General features: G+C 34.6%; 1 protein-coding gene across 7 annotated transcripts in view; it reads left to right on the forward strand.

Moving 5' to 3' along the window:
- Positions 1 to 26,218, forward strand: part of SENP6 (SUMO specific peptidase 6) — a 98,940-nt gene that overhangs the window by 62,087 nt on the left and 10,635 nt on the right. For all 7 annotated transcript variants that reach the window (XM_029223608.1, XM_029223605.1, XM_029223606.1 and 4 more), the window contains 11 exons: positions 1,755 to 2,139; positions 4,358 to 4,590; positions 7,947 to 8,117; positions 9,077 to 9,110; positions 9,521 to 9,703; positions 10,695 to 10,921; positions 12,250 to 12,356; positions 12,474 to 12,590; positions 18,504 to 18,626; positions 19,626 to 19,718; positions 23,044 to 23,474. In XM_029223608.1, the coding sequence (XP_029079441.1) occupies positions 1,755 to 2,139; positions 4,358 to 4,590; positions 7,947 to 8,117; positions 9,077 to 9,110; positions 9,521 to 9,703; positions 10,695 to 10,921; positions 12,250 to 12,356; positions 12,474 to 12,590; positions 18,504 to 18,626; positions 19,626 to 19,718; positions 23,044 to 23,474 (2,104 nt within the window). The remainder of the gene's footprint in view (positions 1 to 1,754; positions 2,140 to 4,357; positions 4,591 to 7,946; positions 8,118 to 9,076; positions 9,111 to 9,520; positions 9,704 to 10,694; positions 10,922 to 12,249; positions 12,357 to 12,473; positions 12,591 to 18,503; positions 18,627 to 19,625; positions 19,719 to 23,043; positions 23,475 to 26,218) is intronic.

Consider the following 26,218-nt stretch of genomic DNA (forward strand, 5'->3'; position numbering starts at 1 on the left):
CAAGGTCTTTGGTATTTAATGAAACTATAAAAAGTTCAGAATATTTACACAGTATGACATTATCTCAGTGGTGTCTCATCAAAGGCAGGCTCTTTCTTATTAAGTATAGTTGGTTATTATTGTGTAGAGACTGGCAGATAACTACGTGATATGTAATTTGGATTTATTTTATTTTGTAAGTCTTCCACTGACCAAAAGGGAGGAAATGACACTTTAATTAATCTTTGTTTCCCAAAAGAAATTATACTTAACATACAATTGTTAGGAAAATTTACTACTTTACTAAAAGTAATTGAGCATTATTGAGATTCTAGTTTTTAGGTCACTAGGTTGATAAAATTCTTAATCTCTGGTTTTTAATCATGAAAAATTTAATATCATGTTTGGTTCAGCTGATCTGCATTTTACTCCTAATTGTTGCAAATGGTTCTAAGATACATGTTTCTTAGCTGATGGAAGGCATATGATAATAGCTCATGATATATTTCCTTCTATATTTTAATATTAAAAATTTTAATAGTAGAGAAGTGCTTTTTCTGTTTCTGTATCAATTTTATATAAGAAAATATGTGAAAGTATTGCTTTTCCATGGGGTTCTTTTTACTGAAATATGTCCTTTATTATAGACAATAAAGTATTGGAGACAGTCTGAACCCAGCTCCTCGATTCTTAGAAGGCAGAGTTAGGTCATACATAGCTGATTCCCACTGTGGCAAATGGGGGTCTAGCTCCCACATAAATGAACGTATTTAAACTTTTTTGAGTGTACCATGATATTTTTTAAACCTAGCTAGAGGTGGAAATATGTCTATGCTCATCATGAAAATAATGGGGTTTAGATAATTTTTTAGAGGATTAGAGCATAGTATGTAGATAGGGACTGCTCTATTGTTTATGGGTTTCCCTTTCTGGTACAGTAGGACGTGGTCAACCATTTGCATTATTTGTATATTTATTTTCCTCCTTATAGACATAAGTGCTACAGAACCTTGTTCACATAAATAGGTACATGAGTATGGAAAGAGTTTTATTACAGTAATATCACCAAGTACCTTGAACTCCTTCTATGTTATATGCTTCAAAATTACATGACACTCTACTGTCAAAAAACATTTTTTAATGATATAACAATTGTAAGAGGCCTAGATTAGGCCTTCCTTAAAATATTTTTGAAGTACTGTCTTAGAAATAAATTATCTTGTAAAAGTTTTTGTTAATCAGAACTTAGAACTGATTCATTTTTCCAACATTTAAAATTATCCTTCTGCTTGGTTCGGTGATTTTTATACCGCAAGGCAGTGCACCCTTGTAATATTTCAAATGGAAGATGGGTTTAGTGTTCTTTTTTTTTTTGCTTTTAAGTATGAGAAGAACAATTGTGGCAGGTGGTGCTTTGACATGAGAAGCATAATCAAATCAGTTTTTGGAAAGGTTACATGTGTGAATTGAGGATCTAGATGTTGATTCCCTTGAGATTATATATGTCCTGTATGCCTTAGAAAATCTTTATGTAACCTTTGAGGAATATACATAGTCCAATTTGAAGACTGCTGGGCTAGGTGGTTTCAACATTCCTTCCAGCATTCTGATGCTAGATCTCAGATAACATTCAGGGTTTTGTGGTAGCCATAGTGATGATGATGGGAAGTAGGAGATTTAATTTTGAGATTACTGTTGTTGTTGTTCCATGATGTTGAAATAAAATGCCAAAGTCTTTTGTTTCTTTCCTTATTTTTTATTTTTTGGAATTTAAGGTTTCTAAACAGTGTGGATATTGTCCAAAATGTGGAAAAGAAAAAGAAAACCAGACCAAATGCCAAAGTTGTGGTATTCCTTTTCCTAAGGATTTGCAAAGAAATTGCAGACAAGCTGTAACTTTGAATGAATCTACTGGATTATTAAGAACATCAATTCATCAGAATTCTGGAGGACAGAAGTCACAAAACACAGCATTACCAGCCAAGAAGTTTTATGGCAACAGTGTGGGAAAGGTTCCAGTTGATATTATTGTGAGTTGTGATGATAGTGGACAGAATAATTTACAGACTAATGGGAAAGTCATTTTACCTAGGGCAAAAGTAGCCAAAATCACAAACCTGAAAGAGAGGAAAACAAGCCTGTCAGACCTAAATGATCCAAGTAAGTATTTTACTCCCTTTAGTATTGCTGATATCAATCCGTTATTTTTCACATATATTTTTAATGTGAGCATATTTCAGAACTGTAATTTTAAAAGGTATCTTCTTGTGTCAATTATGTGCCATGGTTTTGAGGTAGATTACTAAAACTGTCCATGTAGTTGGAAAATATAACTGACTTTGTTCTTATTCCATCCATCTTAAATAGTTAAAAAAAAAAAAGGCACAGACCTTGGCCCTAGTCTTAGGTCAAGTGCCAGTTATGCCCCATTTTGTAACTTTGACCCGGTTAATTTAATCTCTCTGATCTATAAGTGGATATATTTCCTTCCTGATAGGGTTCTTGAGGGAGTAAATTTAAAAATAACATGAAGTGCCTAGCATAGCTCAGTAGAGCTGAAAATTCGTTCCTGTACTACTTTTGTTCATCTCCTAAATCTTTTTTCCTATCTTTAGTCACATGTACATATGTGTATGTATATGAAATGCAGTCCTTTTTGTAACAAATGGCACAAGATTGGAAACAGTCATGAACTGGTTGAATCAACTATAGTGTACGTAGCTGTACAGGGGGGAAGAAAGATCTTATTTAATATTGTGTAGAGTGATTTCCAAGATCTGTAATCAAGTAAATAAAGCAAGGTGCAGATCAGAGCTTATAGTATGCTACTCTTTATTTATGAAGGGTGGGAGGATATAGGTTTTTTTTTTTTTAATGAAAAGATATATCAAAAGCTAATTTTAAAAAGAAGTTAGTTGGAAGTGTAGGAAACAGTGTAGGAGTTAGGGATAGATGCTAGATTTCTCCAAATATACCTTGTTTTATAGATTTGACTTTGGAACCATGTAAATGTTTTACATGATTATAAAACAAAATTAAGTCGGAGATTTAAAACAACAATAAAATCAAAAACAAAATGAAACCAATGAACTTAATTATATATCTAGTTGGTGGCTTGAACACACAGAATTATTTCAAATTAATTTACATTAAATTAATATTGTGGCTATACATCCCTGATGTTCAAACAGAACTCCAAAGAAATCCTGACTGTATTCAGTAACATTATTATTAATAATATTACTATTGCTTTTTTTTTTTTTTTTTTTTTGCGGTACGTGGGCCTCTCACTGCTGTGGCCTCTCCCGTTGCGGAGCACAGGCTCCGGACGCGCAGGCCCAGCGGCCATGGCTCACGGGCCCAGCCGCTCTGCAGCATGTGGGATCTTCCTGGACCGGGGCACGAACCCGTGTCCCCTGCATCGGCAGGCGGACTCTCAACCACTGGGCCACCAGGGAAGCCCCAAAGTGTAGATTTTAAAAAACGGATTTTTCTAGTTGCAAAGTCTCTATATACTTTATCATTCTTAAATTTGTATTCCTATTAAAATAGTTTATTATTATGAAGCTTTTATTCTGTCCTTGGTGGTCGAATAATAAAATGTACAATGTCTCAAGTAGTGATAAACTCTATGTGGAAAAGTGAAGCAGGTCCAGGAAATAGAGAGTGACAGGTGTCACAATGAAGAAGCTTGCAATTTTAGATAAGTGGTGGAATTTGAGATAGGTAGGTGAAAAAGTTACTTGATAGAGTAACTTTTGAACATTGCCTAGAATGAAGTGAGGAGGAAGATAGGCTGATTTCTATGGAACAAGTTTGTAATGTAAATGCAAAGACCATGTATTAGTCAGCTTGGGTTGCCATAACAGAATACTATAGACTGAGTGGGCTTAAACAACAGAGATTTATTGTCTCACAGTTCTGGATGCTGCAACTCCAAAGACCAGTTGTGATGTTAGTGATTCCTTGTGTGAGATAAAATTATTTGGTCACATGCAATTTTACACACATTTAAAATGCGTGCTATTTTGTGAATAATTGATATGCAGATTATCTTCATACCTAAGACTTTCTGGAACTCTGAAATAAACCTACTGATAAACATTTAATTTTTGCTGTAACTTGTGTATGTTTCTGTGTGGGTGATTGTGATGGACTGTAGAATCAATTTTACATTTGTATGTTGTTTAAAAAAATGTCAGTTCTAATTGTTCTCCAAATTTAACTTTTCATCAGATAGAATGAATTATATCTTAATTTTTATTAATCTCAGATCTGGAGGAGATTGAAAGCAAATATATTTCCCACTTTGTTCATGTGTTTACATTTTTAACTGACAGGAATGAAATATCTGAAGTATTTAACATTTTCTTTGCAGTCATTTTGTCCAGTGATGATGATGATGATGACAGTGATAGGACTAACAGAAGAGAAAGCATCTCTCCTCAACCTGCTGATTCAGCATGTTCATCCCCAGCACCATCCACGGGAAAAGTAGAAGCAGCACTAAATGAAAACACCTGTAGAGTAGAGCATGAACTAAGAAGCATTCCAGCAGATTCAGAATTAAATACAGTTACCTTGCCAAGAAAAGCAAGAATGAAAGACCAGGTACTTTTCATATTTATTGACATTTATTCAGATTAAATCTCCTTTGGTATGTAAATATTTGTGGGGGAGGACAATTTGGCAGTATCTTAGGAGAAGAATGAATTAGTCATGAAGTAGGACTTAAAATAACACTTGGAAGCTTATTTGAAAGAACATTAAAACACATACAAAAATAAATTTAAATTAAAGGCTTAAAGTGTAAAAAGTTCAGCAAGAAACAACAATAACCTTATAGTAAGTGAAATGTAAGTGTAAATATACTTGTATAATCGAGTGGGCAGGAAAAGGTCATTTTAACTTGGGTGTATTTTACCATAATATTGTGGTTTTACTATATTTTATATTTTACTGTATAAAATTTTTAAAATACTCAGATGGCAAAGGATAACAGAAATTATGTCTATAGACAATAGATCTAGAAAGGGATATTTGTAATAATGCAGATAACATACACTAATATCTATAATAGACCAAGGGACAGAATTTAGTTCTCTTTTAAAAATTAGAGGAAAAAAGAAAATAAAAGAAGATAGGAATAGATAAGAAGAGAAAATTCAGGTAATAAACTTTTATAGAAAAAGTACATATTAAAGAAAATGAAATATAACCATGTACTTAACAGACTTTCAAAATTAATGCAAAGTCGATTAATATGTACTACTGGCAACAATCCAAGGCAAAGGGTACTTTCCTTATATGCTGATGAAAAAAAAATTAAGTTGTTATGGCCTTTTGGGAAAGCAATGTAAAACATACTACTAAAATATTTAAAAGGTATACTGAATGACCAAGTAATTCATTCCCTAGACTCAATCTCAAAGGAATCCTCTCTCTCCAGTGCTTAGACTGTATGTATAAATATGATTATTAGCAAACATAATCATTGCCCATTAATATAGAAATGGCTGAAGAAACTATATCTATACCATGGACTGTTATGCAGCCACTGACAATAAAAATCAGAGCTATACCAATGACTTTCAGGATTTCTACATGGCCCTGCTTAGTGAGAATACCAAGATGCAGAAATATGTGCATATTTTCTTATTTTTGTAAAAAGAACTTTAAAAAACTTGTATGTTAAAAAGTTATGTGTGTATGTACATATGTCAGGAATTCTAGAAGTTATAGATAAAAATACGGAACCATACATGTTTGATGAAGATAGGAACTGTAAGAAATGAAAAACAAAATAGCTATAATAAAATATAGTTAAAATTATAGAAAAATTATAGAAAAAATATAGATTGATATTTTTAATATAATCTTGGGGAATACCTTTTCCAAACATTTCAGTACAAGCAAAAATAATAAATGAAGAGATGAATATATTTGATTAAATGGAAGATACAGAACAGTGAACCAAAACACCATCCACAGAATTTGATAGGTAATGCAAATGGGAAAAAATAGTGAAGTAAGAGACAAAGTATGAGTTGGTCCTTTATATATTTTTAATTTCTTAAAAATCAAGAAATAGAAGCAAACCATAGAAAAGTGAGTAAAGGGTATGAATAGAGTTTTTTTTTTTAACTAAAGTACTAAAAAAGAAATTAAAGTAAAATATATTTTAAGTGTTAGATGGCTAAAACATTTAAACTGTAGTAGTATTTCTTCTTGGCTAGTGTTTGGAGGAATGGAATATTGGCTGTGTAAATTGGTATAATTATGCTGGTGGGCAATTTGGTGATAATTGTATATTCCAGGATTTAGCTGCAAAAATGCTTGCCAGGGAATATTGTGTCATGGGGAAAGGTCAGAAAGAACTCAGATGTCCAGCATAGGAGGGCTCAGTTAAATAAACGTGGATTTCCATGAATTTGTGAGCAGTTTTTACACTGACACACTGAATAGTACGGGTTCCTCTGTGCCAGTTTACAGGCCCCTTGGGAGGATGTGGACCGCCCAAGTTCTAGACTCAGTCTCTCCACTATGAATTCAGCTGGAGCAGCTCTTAAATTATCTAACTTATTATTGAGCTAAATAACGTCTCATTTGAAGAAATAATTCTAAAGCTAAAAAAAGTTTTTAAACTGCTCTAATAGGTTTCTGTTAATAACCTGGGAAAATATTCATGATAAATCTGTTAATAAGCCTGAGAAAGCAGGTTACAGAAATAAATATGTGTGTGTATCACATTTTGTTTTAATACATATTTTTTCCTGTGACCATAGATCACAGAAATGTCTCTAGAGGGATAATGGGAGTAGTGACTATTTTGTGCAGTGGACATTTTTTTTTCCTCTTGGTTTTTAATCAAGATCATGTTTTATTCTTGTGATGATAATAAGGTTTTTAACATAATAACTTTACTTTTAATTACATTTAATTTAAAGTATATTTATATAAAATACATTTTTATATTATGATTAATTTGCATTTGAGAGTGACTGTGAAATCTTAACAGATCAAGTCATTTAACACTTTTTAATATATAAAGAAGCATCATTTTATAATATAAATAACCATTTTCCTAAATTATGTGTTTTCTAAAGAGCTGCTAATTTAATCCAAATACTACAACCACTACCACTATTACTAGCTAACTTTTATCCAGCATTTTACTGTGCATGAAGTACAGTGCTAAGCTGCTTATATGCATTAATTCATTTGAGTAAATACTCTTACATTTTAGCTTAGGAAACCAAAACTTCAGTAGGAGTTATTAAGTTTTACAAGATCAGATCATTAAAAGGTAGCATAGTTGTGCTTTGAACCCAGGCTGTCTGATTCCCAGAGTACCATTTCTCACTGCTGTGCTATTACTGGCGTTTCAATTAATAGCCAGATAAAATAGAGCAAGATAAAATAGGAAAGGTTTACTGTTATTGTTATAGAATCAATAAATATTTACTTCATCTAACACTGTTGAAATAAAATCAGTCTTATGTCTTGATAATTATATTTCTTTTTAAAAATATTTGTTTATTTTTGGCTGTGTTCGTTGGCGGTCTTCGTTGCTGTGCGTGAGCTTTCTCTAGTTGCAGCGAGCGTGGGCTACCCTTTGTTAGAGTGTGTGGGCGTCTCATTGCGCTGGCTTCTCTTGTTGTGGGCTCTAGGCGCACAGGCTTCAGTAGTTACAGCACACGGGCTCATTAGTTGTGCCTCGTGGGCGCTAGAGCGCAGGCTCAGTACTTGTGACGCATTGGTTTAGTTGCTCTGCGGCATGTGGGATATTCCCGGACCAGGGTTTGAACCCATGTCCCCTGCATTGACAGGAGGATTCTTAACCACTGTGCCACCAGGGAAGTCCCAGTAATTATATTTCTTATGTTGGGTCTTCTTTGCATATGTCTACTTAGTTTGCAGCTTTGTTTTAGTAACTTATTAAGTGAAAAATTTTTTTCCTTTTTCAGTTTGGTAATTCTATAATCAACATACCTCTAAAACGTCGCAAAGTGATTTCTCAAGAAACTTTAGTTGATCCTGTATCTTTAAGCTGCCAAAGTTCCTTTGATAGCGTAATTTTAAACTGTCGAAGTATACGAGTAGGAACACTCTGCCGACTATTAACAGAGCCTGTAATTGTAAGTACCTTCTAAGCTCTTTACTGTACCAATTATAAGATTCAAAATTCCATGGCTAAGGCTAATATGTAATATTTTAAAATTTATAAGTTAAAATATTTAATAGAATATTAAAATTATTTCAAGATTTCAGATTGCTTAGGAATATATAAACAATTGTAAATTGCTACTCACCATAAAAATTACTGGGTAAAAAATTTATCATATATACTCCAATAAAATTTTTTTTTCAATTTATCATGATGTAATATTCAAGGTAGTACGTATTCATCATAGGAAGATGCTTGTTCTCACTGAGTTAGAATTACCCTCCAGTGTGTTATCATTTTATTCTCATGCTAGCTCGATGCATGAAAAGAGTATTTTAAAGAACTGTATGAGAGAAAGAAGAATCCAAAAGCTTTGTGGTCTGCAGAAAAATGTCTTGTAACATAGCAACTCCTAGAAATAGATTAGTGGACTACAGTGGCCACTCAAGAGGCATTGTGGTTTTGAACTAGTTCAGTGTCCATAAAGCCCAAAGGACTTTCTATAGTCCCTTTATCTTACCTGTCATACCTGTCTCCTTATTACTCTACTACCACCAATCCAATTCAAATGTATATTTTCTATTAAAATTTTAACATAATCTCCTTAACCTGCCTTCTAAGTCATAATTTTTCTTCTTTCTAATGTATCCTATACATTGTTGGTAGGTTAATCTTCCTACAGCACTGTACTTATTTTGTAAAAGCCTTTATTTTAAATGTCTTAACTTGGTGTCCCTAACTATTTCCAACTATGTTTTCAGCAAAGGCTGGCTTCATTCTCAGTATTGTAAAGGCCAGATAGAGGAATGCAGTACATGGATCAGTTTTTCTGCCTTATGTGGGCTAAGTCCCAAATAACATGTCATTTAGGGTGTTTGTAGCAAAATCTTCAGAAATCTATGATTGTTACTAACGTATCTTATTTTTTAGTTTTGTTTAGATTTTATCAAGATACAGCTAGAAGGTAAGCTATTTTATATCCTACTGCTCACTAAAGCTTTGTTTACACTAAAACACTTTAATGGAATAAAAAATTAAATGATATTCTTAGAATTCATTAAGATGGTTAGTTATTACATACATCTTAACAAAAGGCATTATACCTTAATAGTGTAATTTCATACTATAACATTACAAAAGCTATGTTTAATTTTTTAAGTATGCTTCATTAGAATCCTCTTTCCATCTGGGAAAAAATGTAGATAGTTCTTTAAGATCAAAGATTTTCCTTCATTTCCCACTAGAGTTACTGTTTACAGAGTATAATAAATACGTACTTAACTTTAAAATTGTACTTCCTTACGGTTTCCTCCATTCATGATTTTGCCCTCTTGAGAATTGATTCCTTTTCCATTTCCATTTGTTTTTCTCCAGAACCAGAAAAGGAACCTGTAGGGATTACTTTAAATACCTCTGATCTAACAAAATGTGAGTGGTGTAATGTCCGAAAATTACCAGTAGTGTTTCTTCAGACGACAGCAGCAGTTTATCAGAAGCTGAGCATGCAACTGCAGGTGAACATGGAGGATGAAGTTCAGAATGACTGTAAAGGAATAAGTAAGTTAACAAGTTATGTAGAGCAAATATAGTAATACATACAATACATTGTTTAGCAGAACGTGAGTCGACTTTGATAGATACCTTAGATGTATCTTAACTACAATCCTTACAGTGACCTTGTAAGATAGATATTACTTCTCTCATTTTATAGGTGAGGAAAAGTCCCCAGAAAGTGGAAGTTCTGAAGATAAAACCCGGGTTTACCCATGTAGAAAGTTTTCAAAATGGGTTAAAATTCAAAAGATATATACTCTTTATTTTAACACTGTATGATCTGAATAAAATGAGTTTTTTGTTTGTTTTGTTCTGTTTAAATGTACTGATAGGAGTTCTAACGGTAAATCAGCGATCAATCTGGAAACCTTGAAACTTAGCCTGATTAGGAAGTTTGAACGTTCATCGAACAGGTCTTCAATCCTCTACAATAAATCAGTGTGGTTCTCCATTTTGTTTCCCTTCCCCTCTAACGTTTGTGGTTATAGCATGACTAGTTGTAAAATATTTTTCCTCAGTAATTGCTGCTTCAGCTTAATGATGAGTAAATGATAGCTACTATTAAAGTTGCAAGAGTTGGCACATTAGTGAATAGCAGTTTTTACAGTTAAATCTAGAGATACCAATTCACTTGGCAATTTCTTATTTGTGTTTGACAAAAATGTTAACTGATTATATATTTAAAACTAATATATTTGGATTCTATTAGATGAAATAAATTAGTTACATCTATGGATAGATTTGTTCTTGAGCTGCTGTAGAGTAATGTGTTCTGGTTCCTTTCTTTTAATAACTTAGGTGACATTGTTAGGTGACACTGTCATTGGTCTTTATTCTAGTATTGTATATCCACTGTATGCCAAACAGTGTTTTGAACATTTATACCAGGATTTCTGGTGATACTCTTGGAAATAACTAGTTGTTACTCTTTTTCTAGTATCTGTTTACTTATTTTTTTTCCTTTATACTTACAGTTATATTGATTTCTTTTCAGATTTGGAAGAACAATACATAATTCTAATTTTTCAAAATGGCCTTGATCCTCAGACAAATATGGTATTTGAAAATATCATTACTGACATTGGTATAAAGAATAATGTGTCAAATTTTTTTGCGAAAATTCCCTTTGATGAAGCCAATAGCAGACTTGTTGCCTGTACAAGAACGTGTGAAGAGAGCAGCAAAGGAAGTTGTGTGCAGAAAGAAAACAAAATTAAAAATGTAATTACATTTTTTAATGTTTTTAATGTAATTTTAAATGGTACCTTTAAAGGGAAATGTGTTTCATTATCATATTGCTCATTTGGAGTTAGATCCTTTTAATTCCATTTCAGAATTATTTGCTTTTATATGTGATTTGTAAACTACCTTGTGTCGAAATATTAATGGTGGTGGATTATTTGGTACAAGTCTCAGGAGCATTTTATTGGTACAAGTCTCAGAAGCATTTTTATTTTAGTTCCTTTCCGCATTCTGTTCTTATCTTTACTTTTTGTCTCCTTTTCTTTTTCTCTCATCCTGTTTTCTTTTCCCCTCACTCTCAACATACATATACGTACAGTGCTACATTCAAATCGATTGTTACTCTGTTTCTTAAATTTGCTATTGGTTCCCAGTGGTGACATTGGCTTCAGTACAAATAAAGGAATTTTGGTCCCTGATGTATTGTCCATTTATGTGTAACATGTGCCTTACATGGTTGAAAACTTGGAAAGGAAGAACGTATACCGTTTGATTCTGACTCTCAGCAATTCTAGAATAACTAATTCTAGAATAACGGATTATGTAGTAGGTGACTCTGAAGCTACCTGAATCGAAGGCTGAAGTACTACTATAACACATAATATAATGTTAATCAATATGACTTACCTACCACAGCAACTGAAGTTTGCTGACAATTTATTAGAAATATTAAATCTTTCATCTGCCTACAAATTTGGAAATAGGGCTGGCTATCCAAGGCATATTATTGGTGAAGTTGAGCAAGGCTTCACCAGAAAAGAGCTATTCACACAGTTAGTGGGTTGAAGAAAAGAATAGAAGGAGGAAGGGGAACCATTCCCCTTCTTTTGCAGAATTGGCTACAGGAGATAATGCCAGAGGAAGAAAAGAGCAGCTGGAGCCCTAAGGCAGCTGTGATGGACTCAGATTTCAATGGAAGGCTCTTTCTTTAAGGATTCCTTGATTCTGGAGAACTGAAGCTCAGTGGACTGTGATCCCTGAGCCTCTGCTCCCATATTCCATGGTTGCCTGAGCTTAGGTAGACCTACACTCCTAGAAGAAAAAAACACTATCTGTTCTTTGGATTTTACTAACATAATCTAATTTAATATGGATGGTTGAGATCTTAGGATACTGGAAAACCAGTTACAAAAATTGGAAGAGTATCACTGTTCTGGAAGCTACAGATAAAAAGAAAGTTGACCCTAGTTTTCCCTATTTCTTATTTTTAATCTTTTTAAATTGAAAAGCATTCTTGCCTTGTACTTTTTTTATTGAAAATGTTTCAAATTGATTTTGTGAATTGATAATTTAATTTTCTTTACCAGGTGTCCCTTGAATCTAAAATACAACTTAAAAACAAACATGAATTCCAGTTTTTTGATGATGAGGAAACTGGAGAGAGCCACACCATCTTCATGGGCCCTGTAGAAAAGTGAGAGGATTCCTTTACATTTGCAACACTCTTAAGTTTCTTCTCTGTTTTATTACATTTTGGTTATATGCATACCTATTTCTGTTTGTTGGCTTATTTTTTAAAATTTTGTTACAGATTGATAGTGTATCCACCACCTCCAGCTAAGGGAGGCATCTCCGTTACTAATGAGGACCTGCATTGTCTAAGTGAAGGAGAATTTTTAAATGATGTTATTATAGACTTTTATTTGAAGTAAGTTAATTTTCTCCTAGACCTTTAGCAAATTTTTAACATTTTATAATGTATACATGTATTTTCTAGAGTCAGAATTGTTTGAATTTTGAATTCCATCACTGCGACTTACTGTATGACATCTGAAAAGTTATTTAATGTCTCTGTGAATGTTTCTTCATTTTAAAAATGGGAAAAATAATATCTAAAAGGATCATGAGAATTAAATAAGATATACATTTCAAGTGGTAGGAAAAATACATGGCACATGCAAAGTGATCATAAATGATAGCTTATTATATTATCAGTGTTGTAGTATTTAAAGTGTCTAAAATTGTTACTACCCTAGGTTAGGTCATAATTTGTTGAGCAAGGACAAAAGTATGATTTCACTCGTTTCCTTCAATAAATGTTCACCAAGTGCCAACTTTGTGGCAGGTACTGTGTTAAAAGTTTATGATTTTATAGGGAACACGAATGTGGGATTAAAGTATTGGCAGAAGCATTAACATGGTACAAACATAGCAGAAAAAGAAAGCTTCATTCTCTCTGGGGGTTGGGAAATATGAGGAACCTAGAAGCTCTCCTAGAAGGGCTTATGTCATGACCCAGAATACACATAACATATACATATACATGAATACATGTATGTGTAATGTGTTTATACATGTATAAATTTGTATGTGTTTACTGCTTTGTGATATAAGATGGATGTGTGTATGAAACAAAACAGAACTTAACTATCAGTGTGTTTAGTGCTCTCCAGTATTTTCTAGTTTATTCAAATGTATATCAGAAGACAATATTTTTTTTTTAAAAACTGGTTGTTAAAAGCTGCTGGAGGGACTCCCCTGGTGGCGCAGTGGTTAAGAATCCACCTGCCAATGCAGGGGACACGGGTTCAAGCCCTGGTCCGGGAAGATCCCACATGGCTTGGAGCAACTAAGCGCATGCACCACAACTACTGAGCCTGTGGTCTAGAGCCCACGAACCACAGCTACTGAGCCTGTGCACCACAACTACTGAAGCCCGGGTGCCTAGAGCCTGTGCTCCACAGCAAGAGAAGCCACCGCAACGAGAAGCCCTCACACCGTAACTAGAGAAAGCCCACGTGCAGCAACGAAGACCCAATGCAGCCAAAAATTAATTAATTAAAAAAAGATGTGTTCTCTTAATCCTAATGTATACTACCTTAACAAACCAAGCTACTGAAAAATCTTAAGTGATTGTGTAGAACAGTGCTGCTGTTATTGGATAAAGTGGTGGTCTGTGAATGTCAGCTAGGTCATGTTGTGCTAGTGCTATTCAAATGGTCTTTGTCCTTACTGATGTTCCACCTACTTGTTCTGTAATTATTGAGAAAGTCGTTGATCTCCAACTACAGTTATTGATTTGTCTGTTTCTCCTTATGTATTTTGAAGCTCTCTTGTTAGGTACATACATGTTTATGTCTTCTTGGAGAATCAACCCCTTTATCATTACATAATGTTCCTGTTTATTCTTGATAATCTCCTTGTTTTTAATCCTACTTTGTTCAAAATTAATATAGCTACTCCAGCTTTCTTTTGGTTTGTGTTTGCTGATGCATGATGTATGTTTCTTCACCCTTTTACTTTTAACCTGTTTAAGTCTTTATGTTTAAAATGTCTTTTTGTTTTTGAAAGCACATAGTTGGATCTAAAAAATAAATTGAACTCCTGTGTTTTGTTTATATTTTAGTTTATTCTATTTCATACTTAAATCTATATTTTTTACATTACAATAGAGATTTTATAATCTTTTTTAATTCTTTTGGAATTCTTTATATATTTTCAGGAGGCCCCTTGACATCATATAGTTAAACTTCAGAGCAAATTTTATACAGTAAACTTACATTATCTACAAGTTCTGCCTTTCTGATGCAAATCTATTCCAAATAAGATAGAAAATCGAACAAAATCCATGATTTTTTTTTTTTTTTTTTTTTTTTTTTGCGGCTCGCTGGCCTCTCACTGCTGTGGTGTCTCCCGTTGCGGAGCACAGGCTCCGGACGCGCAGGCTCAGCGGCCATGGCTCACGGGCCCAGCCACTCCGCGGCATGTGGGATCTTCCGGGACCGGAGCACGAACCCGTGTCCCCTGCATCGGCAGGCGGACTCTCAACCACTGCGCCACCAGGGAAGCCCAAAATCCATGATTTTTAAAAAATCTTTGTTTATATTCATCTCATGACATTCTTAGAAGTGAATTAAAAAGAGGAAACTTCTTTTTAAAGATTTATTATTTTATTTATTTTTGGTTGTGTCAGGTCTTAGTTGCGGCACATGGGATCTTCATCAAGGCATGCAGGATCTTTTGTTGCAGCATGCAGGCTTTTCGTTGCGGCTCACGGGTTTCTCTCTAGTTGTGGCTTGTGGGTTTTCTCTCTCTAGTTGTGACGTGCAGGCTCCAGAGCACGTGGGCTCTGTAGTTTGCAGCACACGGGCTCTCTAGTTGAGGTGCACAAGCTCAGTAGTTGTGGCACACAGGCTTAGTTGCCCTGCGGCATGTGGGATCTTAGTTCCCTGACCAGGGATCGAACCCGTGTCCCCTGCATTGTAAGGCAGATTCTTTACCACTGGGCCACCAGGGAAGTCCCGAAAAGAGGAAACTTTTTAAAACTTCACTATTAAAAATAAGTAATTGAGTTGCTACCAGAGCTGCTCATTCTTTTCCATTTCTAACTCTACAAGTTAGAAACAAACCTTTAAAAAGTTTGCCAGAATTATAAAAAGTAGAAGGGCATTGCCTCTAGAGAATGTTAATAAAATGCAGGGAAAAAGAATAATTTTAATAAAAATTATTTTCAAAACCTTAAAATCATCTTTTAACTTCATCCTGTAACTAAATGTCATGATTGAATTGTTAGATTGTCTGCTTTATAAAATAGCAGGTGAACAGCTTCACCATGACATCCAATATTTAAATGATTTATACAGAAAGAAAAAAACAAATGAAAGAAATGGAAAGAAATCCCAAAATGAAAGAAATTCCCAAGAGTTTTTTTGTAATAAACTTGGATTTTCCCTTTAATTCTAAAATAAGAGACTTAGTTGTTTTAATTAATAGTTCTAATACATGTACATAAAAAGACCCAGAACTATATATAGTCACAGAAATGCTTATGGATCTATATTAGATTAGAAAGACAAAACTAGTTTTTTAAATTAAAAGGCCTTTTGAAGTTTTGTGTTTTCACTTTTAAGTCCTTAATTCCTCTAGGATTTGTTACGCTAAGATAACATAGTTGCACAGGTGTGTTTTCGGGGCTGTATAGTTTGTTCCGTTGGCCGTGCACCTATCCCTGCATCAGTACCACACTGCCACGATTAGTGTTACTTTATTCTTGTTACCTGTAATAGAAAGGCAAGCTCTCCGCCATATTCTTCTTCACAAATGTTTTGGATATGCTTGACCTTTTGATTCTTTCAGATAAACTTTGGAATCAGCCCATCAGATTCCTTTTTTTTTTTTTTGCGGTACGCAGGCCTCTCACTGCTGTGGCCTCTCCCGTTGCGGAGCACAGGCTCCGGACGCGCAGGCTCAGCGGCCATGGCCCAGGGGCCCAGCCACTCCGCGGCATTGTGGGATCTTCCCGGACCGGGGCACGAACCCGTGTCCCCTGCATCGGCAGGCGGACTCTGAACCAGTGTGCCACCAGGGAAGTCCCAGATTCCATTTTTAAAGTCCTTTTGAGATTTTGATTGTAATTGCACAGAATCAGTGATTCTGCACTGGGGGCACTTTGGGCATTTTGGTCCTCACAAAAGGAAGGGATGCGTGCTGATACCATCTGTGGGTAGAGGCCAGAGGTAAGGCCAAGCACCCTACGCTGCACAGGACACCCCCCACAGCAAAGCATTATCTGGCTTAAAATGTCAGCGGCGCCAGCTTGAGGAACCCTCCGCGAAATTTATGCAATTTGGAGACAACTGATACGTAACATTTTTGAGGATTTCAACAAGAAATATATTTTGCTCGTATAGCCAGACATCTTGCTACAGCTCTTTTATTTCTAGTATGTCTATAGATCTTTTTAAGTTTTCTGTATGAAAATCCTTTTATCTTCAAATTATTTCTTTCATTTACAAAAATAAAGCATGGATTTGTTTCTATATGAAGTAGAGTCCATTTTCTTAAATCACCAATAACTTTCTTTTTTAAGTTGAACTATCCCTTTTTTTATTCAATTCAGTTTACAAAATAGCCATTGTAGTTTGTAATGGTAAAAGCAGCATGGTTCACCCATTATGGTGTAGTCCCTAAATTCAAGTCCAGTTCACTACATTCTCTGTTTTGAATATAGATGTAGAATTCAGCGATTCATTTAAACTGTGTCATGAGGTGATCCACTGTCTTATATCTTTTCTCGGGGCACACTGAGTTGCCCTAAAGCAAGCAATCTGTAAGTTAGGTCCTTTTCATCAGAACTTGAGCTTTAGAATTATGACAGAAGTGACAGGTCTCAAAGATGTGCCTTCTGGGTACTTGCTCTTTCTGTGTAAGGTTTCACAAGGCTTTCATACTCTCCTCATTTTAATAAGATGAATATGGTCATAAGCTTGAATTTGCATAGCTCCTTTGAGGGAGTTTGGAGCATAAATAATTAAATTTAATATATCGTAATTTCTCTTTGTAATATAAACCATTTCTATTTGTCTTGATATAGACCTATAGAAAAAAACAACTAAGGCAAGGAAAAATTAGAACTGATGTAAGATCACTTTAAAGAGTCATTGTTATAACCTCACCACTGTACAGATTCTTTCTGTTTTTATAAAAAGCAGTTTATGGCTAGTCATGGTCCATTAACTGTTTAAAACAAAATAAACATAAAACTAGCAGCTTTATTGACGTACAGAGCACATACCATACAATTCACCCATTTAAAGTGTATAATTCAGTGGTTTTTAGTGTGTTCAGACAGTTGTGCAACCATCACCATAATCGATATTAGAACATTTTCACCCCCTACAGACCCTCAATACCCATTAGCAGTGGCTCCCCATTTCACCAGCCCACCCCAGCTCTAAGCAACTACCAGTCTCCTTGCTATCTCTGGATTTGCATATTCTGAACATTTCATATACATGGAATCATACAATATGTGGACTTTTGTGACTAGCTTCTTTCACTTAGCATAACGTTTTCACGGTTCTTCTATGTTACAGCATGTATCAGAACTTCAGTTTTTTAAATGTATTTTTTGCTGCATTGGGTCTTCGTTGCTGCACGTGGGCTTTCTCTAGTTGCGGCGAATGGGGGCCACTCCTTGTTGCGGTGCACGGGCTTCTCATTGCAGTGGCTTCTCTTGTTGCAGAGCACAAGCTCTAGGTGCACGGGCTTCAGTAGTTGTGGCATGTGGGCTCAGTAGTTGTGGCACGCGGGCTCAGTAGCTGTGGTTTGCAGGCTCTAGAGCAAAGGCTCAGTAGTTGTGGCACGTGGGCTTAGTTGCTCCGCGGCGTGTGGGATCTTCCCGGACCAGGGCTCAAACCCGTGCCACCTGCATTGGCAGGCGGATTCTTAACCACTGCGCCACCAGGGAAGTCCTTCATTTCTTTTTATTGCCAAATAATATTCCATTGTATGGATATATCACATTTTCCATTCATCGGTGATGAGCATTTCTGTCATTTCTATTTTTGGGGTATGATAATAATGTTTCTATGAATGTTCATAAATGTGCCCTTGTTTTAGAAGATTAGATCTTTCAAATCCTAGTTTTACTCTCAAACGCCACTTATTACCTACAAATAATCTGATAGTAATCATTGTCTAGAATATGAAACAAATTTTGTTTATGACTTCTTTCAGTTTAAAGGAATAGAGATTGATGGTGGCTAAATAGATATTTGATCACTGTTTTTAGTGTAAACTGTTAAATTCATTCTATTTGGAATTACTTTTTATAAAACAGATATTTGGTGCTTGAAAAATTGAAGAAAGAAGAAGCTGACCGAATTCATGTATTCAGTTCTTTCTTCTATAAACGCCTTAATCAGAGAGAGAGGAGAAATCTTCATGAAACAACTAATCTATCGTAAGTCAAGCTTTTTGAAAATATTTAACAGATGTAGTAAGTCACTTAAGTTTAACTTAGAAAAAATCGCTTATTTGTATTAAAGCAACATTTTTTACTTCCATTCTCAATTAGTAAAATTAATATAATTTATAATATTCTAAAACTCCAAGAATACCTGGAATTCATAAAAGTTTTAGGTCTGATATCTAGATCAGTATTTCCCAAATATATCTGATAGTTTAAAAAAGAAAAATTACTTGAATACTTATTAAATACCGATTGCTCTGTTTTACCCCAGATGTTCCATCCATAATAGCCTAACAGAGGAACCTGTGAATCTGTAATTTTAATAAGTTCTTTGGATAATTCTTCTCAGACAAGTTAAGGAAACAACATTCTACATATGAGGCCTGAGTTATTTATAATGCCTCTCCATATAGTGACTGCATCCAGCTCTAATACTTGCTGGCAATTGGTCACAAGATACACACAAAAAGTTGGAACATTTTTTGTCATAAGTGCTGTTAAATGTCTTGAATTGATGGCTGCTGTGCATAATATTAATAATATTTTCTACTATTCCAGTGATCCCTGATTTTGCTTCTTAGAGTTGATGGTAGTGGTTGGTTTTGATCAGTGCTGGTTCTGTCCTGTTTCACCAGCTGTAAGATAGTGCTCACTTTTCCTGCTCTCTTCTCCTCAGTTCTTATAGGTCATGGTCTGATATGCTTCTCGATATCGTTGCTAAAACCAGTTCTGCAACAATAAAAATAGTAGCTCTGATCCACCCTAGTAAGTAGTAGGAGGAATTAAATAATCTCTTTCTTCCAGATTCAGGGACGGGCAGTTTCCCATCTTCCCAGCTCCATCTCAGATGTTCTGCTTTCTTCTCACAACTTGTTAAATCATACAACTGATCTATTAACATCTCAATCTTTGTAATGTATAAATTGCTGCTTAGAGGCAGAAACACTAGAAACACTTCAAAAGCTTGATAGTTTCTCTCTTGCTTTACAGAATACAGCAGAAGCGACATGGAAGAGTAAAAACATGGACCCGGCATGTAGATATTTTTGAAAAGGATTTTATTTTTGTACCCCTTAATGAAGCGTGAGTAAGAATTTCCTTTATGTTAATATGATGGCAGTTTTTAGCAGATGTGTTTTTGAGGTGAATAATTCATCCATTTTTTAACTTCTTTCTGAAATTTGTTTTATATATTGACACTTATATTCTTTATTTTATGGAAATTAGTATACTTTTCCAGTGAATCATATAAGATACTGAATTTTACAGACACTAGATAAGAGATCTCTCTAATTTCATTTTATTCATCAGTGTAGAATAATGTCATCTTTTAAAAATGGTGCTTGTGGTCTAGCAGACATCCTATATAGAAAAGACTGCTATGTACAGAATGGTGATTAGCTCACATAGAATAATTTGAATCTTTAAGATACGCTTTGGCTCTTAATCGAAAAGAAGAAAGGTGGCTGGATTTATGTCATTTGCTCACTGAAAACCATGTTTACCACTTACAGCTATTTTCTAAGTAAATGGGGGTGGTAAACATTTTGTGTTTTTCTCCCCCAGTGACTAGAGAGGCATAGATGTATAGGATAGTCTTATTATACAATTTAAACTTGAGAGTTTTTCTATTTCATTTTTTAATTTTCCTGTGTCCTCCAGCCAAAGACCTCCAGGAATACCCCTGTAGTTGGACAACTTGGGTTTAGTACTTGCCTCAAGGGAGAACACACAACATGGGCGACTATGGATCCTCTCAGTAAAAGTGTGTTTGAAAGAGGCAGTAAAAGAATTTGGGCTTTGGTTTGGTGGAAGGTCTAAGGAAGCAGTGGTTTGTTTGGATAAAGAAGTTGCATTCGCTCATTTAGCAAAAAAAGTATATTTGGTATTTTGAGGGGTTGCATTGTGATCTTCTATTTGTCTCTGCTGAGACAAATTATGAAATGGCCTTACTTTGTCTCCTTTTATCATGGTTGCAGAGTAACCTTATCTGAGGTTGGTATTCTGTAAGATTGTTTATTTCTAATAAGCCTGTTTGTGCCAAGCTATTTTCTGAATGTGCTCTTTTTTCCCCACTATAAAAAACAAATTCACTCTATAGTATAATCAAATCCTATTTATTTATAATCATGCTTTAATCATAAAACCTGTGCCCTCTAATTAGCCCGGTCAAAGATAGGTAGGCTAGGTTAAAACATTGGTTATAGCTGTAAAGCCCACCTTCTTCAAAGATATATATTTGAGTCAAACATAGTATCATAAAAAAATTTAAAACTAAGTTTAAAACTAATCTTTAATTTCTTCATTTTCCTCAAAGTAAAGTTTCTTGACATTAATTTGTCATATAAAGTAGCAAGTGAGCTGCCCACTAGGCCAAAGGGAGGATATACATAGGAAGCCATTTGTCAGAAATTAATTATAAAAATTTAAAATAAAAGTATAATTTTAGGTACACACAGTTTAGCAATAGAGGCATATCCCTCTTAGTCACAGCATCTGATGTGGATGGAAGCTACATTCAGTGCTTTTAGTCATCTTGGTGAAAGGTAGAGGATGAACAAAGGTACAGAATTAGTAAAGTGTTCACCAAGAGAACTGTGCTCTTTGTAGGTGAAAGAATAGCTTCCAGATCATGGGTTTTTTTTTTTTTTTTAAGAGATAAAGCTAATTAGATTAGTTAGGCTGCTATGTATTTGTCATCTATTTTATTTTTAATTTTCTTTGTGGCGGTAATTTCTTTAAGCTAAAAGTTTATAAGCTGTTTGTTAAAAATTGTAGCAATTGACAAGGAGCAGAAATTAGATGTTTGGATCTAATTCATCTTAAGATAAGCGAAATTACCTGTTTTAGCCTCTTCTCCCACTGATGGCTTAAGGTCAAGGTAGCTGATATTAAAAGGGATCATAAAAGCAAAACCCTGGCTCCTGGCTCTTAGAGGTTGAAAGTGACCTCAGATGTATCTGATTCAGCTTTCTCTTTTCAGCTAGGTGAAGGAAGATTTTTTTCCAAGTTTTTAGGTGAGGCAACAGAAAAACTATGGCTTATCCATATTGTCATAGCTGAAAAATGTTTAAAACTGTGATAGACGTAGGTTTCAGCTATAGGTTGAGAGTCACTGTATTATACCATATTTAATCAATTTTCAAAACACATATTTTCACATTATAACCTTTATGAAGTTGAGATGTGACTTACAATCAGCTGTGTCTTAGAATTGATGAAGTGAGAAAGATGGTGTGCTGCTCTTCTAGCCTCACCTGACCTAAGTCCTTGGGATCCTGAAGGATCTTAATAATTAAGAAGAGGAGAGAGGCATTCCTCTATCTGGCCTTTTCAATACTGAGAATGAATCCAGCATCTGTGACCTTTTCTACTCATACTGTCTGATGAAGAGACAGACAGTGCTGTTTCTTAGTAGTACCTTGGGGGAATTTAATATTTTACAGAAACAGAATATAGAATAACTTTTATCTATGTCAACATTAATTTTTCATTCAGCAAATATCTACTGAACACCCTACTCTGTGACATATATTGAGCTCAGCTAATAAATTATCTGACATCTATAGCCTGTTCATTGTATCTCAGCACATAACACTGTGCCTAGCTAATTGTAAGCCCTTAATAAAATTAATTAGATTAATGAATATTACCCACTTTTAGCTGTACAGCATCTTACTTATGGCTTATATCCTACTGCTGGGACCTGTGTTACCTGAATTCAGCTCTATCATGAGTACCCACTTGATAGCTGGAATTCTACTAATACTTGGAATTCTGTGATGATGATTAGATTAGATGTATTATTTCAATTTAGTGTATTTTATTTTAGTATAGCATGAGACAAGAATTATTTAATGTTTTCAATATTAAGAAGTTCCTACCTCATTAATAAGAAAAACACAGACATAAAATTTTTTAAAAGCTATTGCTTACAATATTTAGAACATGTTCAAAATTGTAAAGTCTAATTAGACTTCTGAAGACATTTTAATCTTGAGGCTAGATAGTATTTGTCCTTGGCATAAATAGGGCAAAGGAAAGGTAAATGGGAATGATGAATTGCAGTGATGTAATTTACATTTTGTTAAATTGCCTGGAAAACAATGAATTTTTCATTCCAAAAGCAAGAAAATGTTCAAAGGATTGTTTGCAAAAGTGAACGCAGGCTATGTAATTCTGACAAAAATTATGTTATTACAAAAATTATGTTATTTTTGAATAGACATTGTATTCTGTTAATGAATCAATGATCCTATAAACAAATGGATTAATTTGAGAATTGAAAAAATTGGGCATTCTTAATAAATTTGTTTATAAAACCTTTAGAAAAAAGATTTAATATTTATTGCCAAATATAATAAATTTTTCTAATAATATATTCAGTAGTTTCATTTGTTTTTTACAGTGCACACTGGTTTTTGGCTGTTGTTTGTTTCCCTGGTTTGGAAAAACCAAAGTATGAACCTAATCCTCATTACCATGAAAATACAGTCACGCAAAAATGTTCAACTGTAGAGGACAGTTGTATTTCTTCACCTTCAGCCAGTGAAATGGACAGTTATTCTCAAAACTCTGCTGCCAAGCCTGTAATTAAGAAGATGCTAAACAGAAAGCATTGCGTAGCTGTAATTGATTCAAATAATGAACAGGAAGAAAGTGACCCTCGTTATCGGAGAAACCTTAGCAGTGTGAAATGTAGTCTGAAAAAAATAAATCATACTGCAAGTGAAAATGAAGAATCGAATAAAGGAGAATCTGCATGCCAGAAAGTTGTTGATAGGACTAAAAGTGAGAGTGGCCTACAGAATGAATATTTAAGTTCTATGCACCATACAGGTATGTTTCTAAATGTTTTAAAAAATCAAAGAATTAGAATAAGTTGGAATTTTTAGAAATAGGATTAAGATTTCAGGGCACAATTTTTTTTAAGTCAGGTTTATTGAGGTATAATTTACTTACAGTAACGTTCACTCATAAGTATAGCTCAGTGAGCTTTGATAAATGTGTAGTCATGTAGTCCCTACAACAATCAAGATTTAGAACCTTTCCGTTACTCAAAAAAATTGCCTTGTGCCCCCTTTATAGTGAGTCCCCTCCCCTCACCCTTACAGAGAATGAAGTTTTAAAATTATAGTACAAGGTCTGCATTTTCCATTTATAGGAACTTGGACTTATATTTATTTTGTAGGAAATTATTCAGCATAAACAGTAGTTGCAGTTTTAGATCTGTTAAGGCAAATTAGTTCGATCTTCTAAGGTTACAGATGGGCAATTGAGATCAAGGGGCAAGAGGCAGAAATTTCTCCTCCAAATAGCTGTTGACATTCAAATTAAAAGCTAGTTTCTGTTCCTCACCCTCTCTCCTTCATGATTTTCAGTGGGAGAAAGGGCACTGGTCCAACCTCTGCTTTTTTATTTCCCTTCACTTCTAATAAATTGTTTTATTCCTTGAATCAGGTCCATATTTCTAGCACTTGTTATAGAAATCTAAGGTTTCTCTTCAAATACTTAAATTATATATCAAGTCAACTGCATAATTTCCACTTCAACCCCAAAGTCTACTTCATAAACCCATAATATGCTATGTATATAGGATAGCAAACTTACTAAACTATGAGTATATCTAATACATTTTCTTGGGAGGAGAAAACTCAGTATAAGGCATAGAAGAAATTATGTGAACTCAGTAAGAAAGTTGAGTCCCAACTTTCAAAAGTTGAACTCAAAAGTTCAAGAAAAAGTTGTGAATGCTCAACATACTCTGTACTTCTACCAGCCTGTATTATTTTAGGAAGTCAGAAAGGTGTTGGCTGCGCTCTTAAAAAAATATTTTTTGTTTGACATACTCAGCTGCATAAAGCTGACATTAGCCATATGTGTTGGTCTTTGTGCCCTTTAGGGGGTATAAGATAAAAGGCAGAAGGGGGAAATTTAGCAGATAAAGCAAAAAAGTATATCAAAAGCCAAGCAGATAAATACAGTTGACCCTTGAACAACATGGGGCTTAGGGTTGCTGACCCTCTGACAATCAAAAATCCACCTCTAACTTTATAGTCAGCCATTCGTGTCATACCACAGTTTCACATCCACAGATTCGCATCCCTGGATTCAACCAACCTCAGATTGTGTAGTACTGTACTACGTATTTATTGAAAAGAAATCCATGTGTGGGTGGGCCAGTGCAGTTCACACCTGTGTTGTTCAAGGGTCAACTGCGCTTCCTTTTCTAGCTGACTTTCAAGTCTGTTTCAGCAGGCAGGAAATGGAATGAAGATTAAGCGAAGTACGTAATCACCAAGTTCTGACTAATTTTTTTCAGTTTTAGTATTTTAATACTTGAATAGAATAAAAAAAAGGCAGTGAATAGCCACGTTAGAGATTAATTACCATTTTGCTAAACAGAAAGCATTGTGTAGATGGGCACTCTGAAGATTAAGCCTTCAAGGCAGTGTGCACTGTTTCTCATTGCCTTTAAAACAAAGTCCTGGAGGTGGGATAAATTGGGATTTATTTTGGACACATACACACTACTATATATAAAATAGATAACTAATAAGGACCTACTGTACAGCACAGGGAACTCTACACAATACTCTGTGATGGCCTATATGGGAAAAGAATCTAATAAAGAGTGGATATATGTATTTATATAACAGATTCACTTTGCTGTAAACCTGAAACTAACACAACATTGTAAATCAATTATACCCCATTAAAAATAAAAAAAGAAAACAACAAAATCCTGCCAGTTAGTACATGAGAAGATGCTGGACATCATTAGTCATGAAGGAAATGTAAGTCAAAACCACAAAGAGATGCCTCTTCATAGCCATGACAGCATGGCTAGAATCAGAAAGTCAGATACTAACAGGTGTTGGTGAGGATGTGCGGAAATTGAGGCCTTCATATATCATTAGTGGGAATGTAAAATGGTACAGCTTGCTTTGGGAGACAGTTTTGACAGTTCCTCAAAACGTTAAACATAGAGTTATCATGTGATCCAGCAGTTCCACGCCTAGATAATTACCCAAGAGAAATAAAAACGTATGTCCACACAAAAACTTGGGCATGAACATTTATAGCAGCATTATTCATAATAGCCAAATGGTAGACACAATCCAGATGTTCATCAGCTGACAAATGGATAATCAAAACATGATACATCCATCCAATGGAATATTATTAGGCCATAAAAAGAAATGAAGGAGTGATACATGCTACATAGATGAAACTTGAAAGCATGCTAAGTAGTCATAGAAGACCTCATATTATGTGATTCCATTTGTATGAAATCTCCCAGGAAAATCTGTAGAGTGGGTTAATGGCTGCTTAGGGCTGGTTGCGGGTATGGGACAGGAGTATGGGGAGAAGGGAGTGATAGCTGAAGTGTACAGAGTTTTTGTTTGTTTTTTTGTGGGGTTTTTTGAGACTTAAAACATTTTGAAAATGTTTTAAAGTTGACTCCAGGGATGGTTGCACATAGTATTTGTAAATATACCAAAAACTACTTACATGTACACTTTAAATGGGTGAATTGTATGTGAATTATATCTCCACAGAACATTTTTTAAGTTCCTTTT

Source organism: Monodon monoceros, unplaced genomic scaffold (genome assembly GCF_005190385.1).
Source record: "Monodon monoceros isolate NGI ecotype Baffin Bay Population unplaced genomic scaffold, NGI_Narwhal_1 Super_Scaffold_15, whole genome shotgun sequence".
In the NCBI taxonomy this organism is placed as follows: Eukaryota; Metazoa; Chordata; class Mammalia; order Artiodactyla; family Monodontidae; genus Monodon; species Monodon monoceros.